Here is a 5,152-nt window from a genome sequence, read left to right as displayed (position 1 = left end):
AGATTTAAATAAAAGTGCATTAAACTGATATTTAAAATAGAGCAAGATACATTGATCAAATGAAAAAATATATGTAACAAAAGTTGTAGATCTTATTTCATAGAATCCATAACAGTTGAGTTTGTATTTTTTCAATTTTTCTACGATTTTATATCGATTTTACAAGTTCCCTATTTAATACGCCCTGGGTGCCAGGACCTAAATGTAATTTTTTTTTTACATTTAGGTCATGTCGCCAACTGGATGGGCGACAGCCCCCTGTCGACCATTAGGGAGGCGACATGCACCCATTTTTGAAAATTTCCCTATTTAGCATATATTTTTGAAATTATGTTTTTTTTAAATATAAAAATGAAAAAAAGGCCCATCCCGCAGCCGTGCTCGTCGGGGTCCTACCGACTCCAGCTCGCCGAACAGGCTCCCGTCCAGCGGGATCCTGAACCGGCCCACCCTGTTTATTTCAACCCACTAGAGGAGCCCATATATGTGGTGAGAAACAGCAAGCAAGTGGTAGTAGTAGTAGGAAACTAGGAATTGAAGGACCTGCAGGCTAATATTGAACCACCACCTGGCGGCGGGCAGGACGTCCTGGCCGGCGCAGGATTAAAGGTTCTGGAGGCGGAGCTTGTCGAGGATGGAGGTGTCGGCGTTGTGCTCGCAGCAGTCGGAGACGATGGCCTTGACGCGCCCCTCGTCCGTCTCCTCGTACGCGTTGATGAAGTGGAACGTCACGTAGGGCGGCACCTCCACGCTGGCCAGTGGCCACGACCCTTCCGCTGGCCTTGCACATGTCGTGCATGTAGCAGCCGGACTCGAGGTGCGGTTTATCCCAGAAGAACAAAGACATCTGATTCCGTGATTGATTCACAGTTCCAAATCTAGCAGAGAACAAGACCATTTGCTCATGAAATGGAAGCAATGGCTCCTGTTTCTCTGCCAGCTGTACAAAGGTACGTAACTGGCTGTAGAAAACTATTTGTAAAATAGCATGACTAATCAAATTCAAAGCAAAGAAAACTTACAAGGTCCACAACAGCAAACCACAACCATATTCCTTCCCACCAGTTCAGCAGACAGGTTTATAAAATATATAAAAGAAGAAAGAACATCAGCCAAGCAACCCTATTCCTTCTTCCCACCATATTCACAATCGTTTAGCTACCGAATGAGTGAATATCCGAATTGTAACCCTAAGGGACATTGATATCTAGATGTCTCAAGAGAAATAACGAAAAGATTCTATACCTGGCAGTTTGTTTTTGGGGGATGGTTCCGTACAGGCTCCAGGACACTAATCAAGCTAATGTTTCATAAAAATGCATAGCAGATTTGCGGGGTACTTAGGTAATTAATATTGCAGTTTCATAGTGAATATTTACAGCAGTTTGTTACTGGGTAAAACGTGAAATTAATCACAATACTAAAACTTATATCTTTACGAAATAAAATAAGAACATCTCATAATATCAGATCAAAATATAAGAAATACAGTCAACTAACATGTGTTCTGTCTTGTTGCTGTGGTTGAGTCTAAACCAACCTTTTTCTTTAAAAGATCCTAGCATTTTTTAGAAAAGTACTGAAGAAGGCTGCATTTAAACAGTCACCTGTACTATTCTTGCCATAAGCCATCTGCAGGATATTTTTTTGCAGGAAGTCATGCGCATTATTGATCAATATGAAGAAGAAAAACGATGCAGACATACATGCAGATAGTAAGAAATCAATGTGGTGATACGGAGTGCTGGGGCAACCATAGTATCTAATCTCTCCTTGTGCCATCATCCTTGGTTTCTTTGATTTTGTACAAGGGCACAGAAAACTGAGGAGGCCTTCGTAGTATAGCTCACTGGACAATTATACAAGAACACTGCAAACTGAAGAGGAGACCTATATACTTAGCCCACTGGACAACCCCATTGTTTAACCACCAAATAACACAGCATGTTGTAGAATTCTGACTGATGGCACTCAAGATAGATCACCCCATGTTCTATTCAGTTCAAATCTCTCACAAACAAAAACCACTGAAGGAAGTAAACATGCCAATTCTTACTATCCTCTACCATTAGTATGACTAAAAAAACCCTACATGCAGTTTGACATGTGCAGCCCCCTAAGCATATGATTTTAAAATGGAGAACTTCATGTTTACTAGTAAATAGATCTCAACAATCTTGTTCGAATTAATCCCTTTTCTGAATTCACTTCCACCAAAGCTAGACTTTCAGGTATGCCCACTCACATGCATAGTGCTCTCTGCAAAAGCACTAAGTTAAACATGATATTTGAAGCGAAAAATTGCCATGCTCAAACATGTGAAGCACTTAAGACCTCCATGCTCAAACAAGGATTGTGCCCTTTGGAAAATAGCATATAGATAGCAAATTGATTAACATTTTGATAAAAATTTGTCATGTCCCCATTAATATATCTTGCTTAATCACAAACCTTTGGGCATGGGGTCTTGACTAATGCTGAAATATGTTCATCCATGTTAGACAGCCTGATCACTAGCTATTTAAAACATGGAAATACCAAAATCCACAAACGAAATTTATAAAAGCAAGTGTGCTTTTGCTTAACTAATAACGAACTGGAGCAAGTTATAGAAAATATGTGAGATAGCATTAATTCATATATATATATATATATATATATATATATATATATATATATATATATATATATGTGGTAAGAAGCAGCGAGGCCTGATCACATAGCAGGCTCGTACTTTGCATAACTACTCTTCTATATATAATAGGTCACTGCAAAGTGGAAAGCGCAAACTGAAGGACAAGCTGAACTTTAACTGACGACGAAGCTATGCTTCAACTAATTAAAAGTTAACCTAAGATAAACATACTAGATTTTCTGAGACTTAGCTGGTTTCTCCCATCCATGCATAAAGACAGTATTAAAAGGTAATGAGCCATCACCACATACAAGGCTCATACTTTACATAATCTACTCTCTTCCTGCAACAGGTCACTGCAAACTGAAGAACAAGCAAGGCTTTAACTAACAAGGCTATGCTTGAACTAAACTACCACTCAAAAGTTACCTAGGCTATGCTTAGTTTCTCCCATATATCCATAAAGACAGCAGGGCATACTTTCTTGAGGTACTTATAACCTTTGCTCGATACCACATCATCTTTATTTTTAGGAGAACTCATAAATCCAATGCAAGCATCTTTGAGCTTGTTGCAGTGATGCTGGTCAGCTAGAGCTAAAATGCTAGCCACATTACCAACATGAAGTCGCTTGCAAATGATGCTCTCACATACCAATATCATTCTTTCCATGGCATACCTGTCTGCAGCAACAAGTAAGTGCTTGACCATTTCTTCCTTGTCATCCTCCTCAAGATCATCCATCGCTGGCAACAAATCTGTGTAGATGAAGTGAAGCAGTGCTTTGAAAACAGCAGGCTGCATATCCTCAACCGTAATTGTTGCACACCTTTGCTTATCCGCTATTGGCCCGTATAGCTCCGCCTCGAAGACAGGCGATCGCATTGCAAGAACAATCTTATGGGCTCCGAAAACCTGGTCTTTAACCTTGAATCTGATGTCTGTCCTCTTCTCCGCCTCCAGCAATTTCCTAAGATCATCCAATAATCCTGAGGGTGGAACTTGGATCTCACAAACTGTCTCCAGCGCAGAAGCCGGCGTCCCCAAGACAACAGTGATGTCACATTCGATCACGATGCGGTCATTTTGCAGGTACGGTGATGCCTCCAGTTCGCTGATCTTCTTAAACATGCTACTTCCCCAGGTCGGGTTCACACTGTCGAACAGCCTTGGCTTCACCTGATCTATCAAAACCGTGGAGACCCCGGTGGCTTGGTTGAGCAACCTCAAGTCAAAGCGCGCCATTACCCCAGTCCCGGTTGGTTCGCTCATCAGTTCGAGGAAGCTGGAGATGCAACCTTCAGATTTCTTGGTGAAACAAGGGTAGTACCGGATGCACCAGTCGAGGCCGCCGACGGGGAACGAGGCGGAGCGGATGAACTCGCCGTCACGCATGCCCTTGAGCAGGCTGTAGCCGGCGATGTCGAACACGAGCGTGCCCCGCTCCGTATCCGGGTTGCATCTGGACACCATCTTCTTTCTCGGTCTCTGGGATGGCGCCATTGCAGCCGTTGAGCGGAGGAAGCGAGGAGAGGAGAAGGAGATGCATCTAGATAAAGAACCGGAGAGTTGGCGGGGGCGGATGGGACTAGGTTTCGGGAGGCTTAAATTTGGGAGGTTTTGTGTGCTCTGCTTTTCCATGGAATTCGGGCCAGACTTGGAAATTCCTATGCTGGGCCACCTTACCAAATTGTTGGCAGCACCAGGAATCCGTGGTTTGTTTAATTGGCTTGATATAATAATACTTGTATTGTGGTAGTTGGAATTATGACATGTGGATCCATATATATAATTTATATTTGTCAAGGCAATACTGTTATGTACAATGATCATAAGAAATATAGTGGTCGAGAAAGGATCGCAATCGGATACAGTATTTAGGAATACTCCCTCCGTCCGTCCATCCACCTACAACTTACTTTTCTTAAGAAAGAAGTCTCGAAAATAAACAATGATCGTTTCAGAATTCGTTGTTTGAAGATGATCGGTTGATATAACTTTTGTATAGTTAAGTTTTTAAACCATGCCAAAAAGAAATTGTGCAGCTTCAAGACCCTTATGCAAGCCGAACATCTACCCTATCAGATGCAGTGCATAAATAATAACATAAGTTAATTGAAATTAGTAGGTGTAGATGCTCCGGTGCTTATCCTGCTGATTCGGAACATGTCACACCCGGTTTCGAAAGAGGACGAGATGTATCTCATATATGCTTCAGGATCAAGTTTTGCACATATGGAAGACGTCATAAGTGAATACAGTACATCAAAAATAATGTTCAATACATAAACAAAAGAAAATAAGTAATTTATTACAAATTCCGATAAAAAGACACGAATGTCTTAACGTTCCAACCGATAACCTATACGAGATCTTCAACAAAACTTCATTAAGTCCCATAGGCAATTGACTGGTGAACGCGCATAGAACTTCTCAAATTTACCGAAGTACTTCACTTCATTGTTCTCTTTTGAAAAACAATTAGGTAAGGGTGAGCACAATTATAGTTGGTACTCA

General features: G+C 41.4%; 1 protein-coding gene across 1 annotated transcript; it reads right to left on the bottom strand.

The window, feature by feature from the left end:
- Positions 1–603: 603 nt before the first annotated feature.
- On the bottom strand, positions 604–4,138 carry LOC120674943 (BTB/POZ and MATH domain-containing protein 1-like). Its single transcript, XM_039956040.1, has 2 exons — positions 3,315–4,138; positions 604–847 (listed from the first exon to the last, which is right to left on the bottom strand). Exons 1-2 carry the CDS (start codon positions 4,136–4,138, stop codon positions 604–606), a joined length of 1,068 nt encoding a protein of 355 aa, XP_039811974.1.
- Between the last annotated feature and the right edge of the window lie 1,014 nt (positions 4,139–5,152).

The sequence above is a fragment of the Panicum virgatum genome, chromosome 5N (genome assembly GCF_016808335.1).
Source record: "Panicum virgatum strain AP13 chromosome 5N, P.virgatum_v5, whole genome shotgun sequence".
Lineage (NCBI taxonomy): Eukaryota > Viridiplantae > Streptophyta > Magnoliopsida > Poales > Poaceae > Panicum > Panicum virgatum.
The sequence above is the reverse complement of the archived record's forward strand: the minus strand, read 5'-3'. Positions and strand labels throughout refer to the sequence as shown.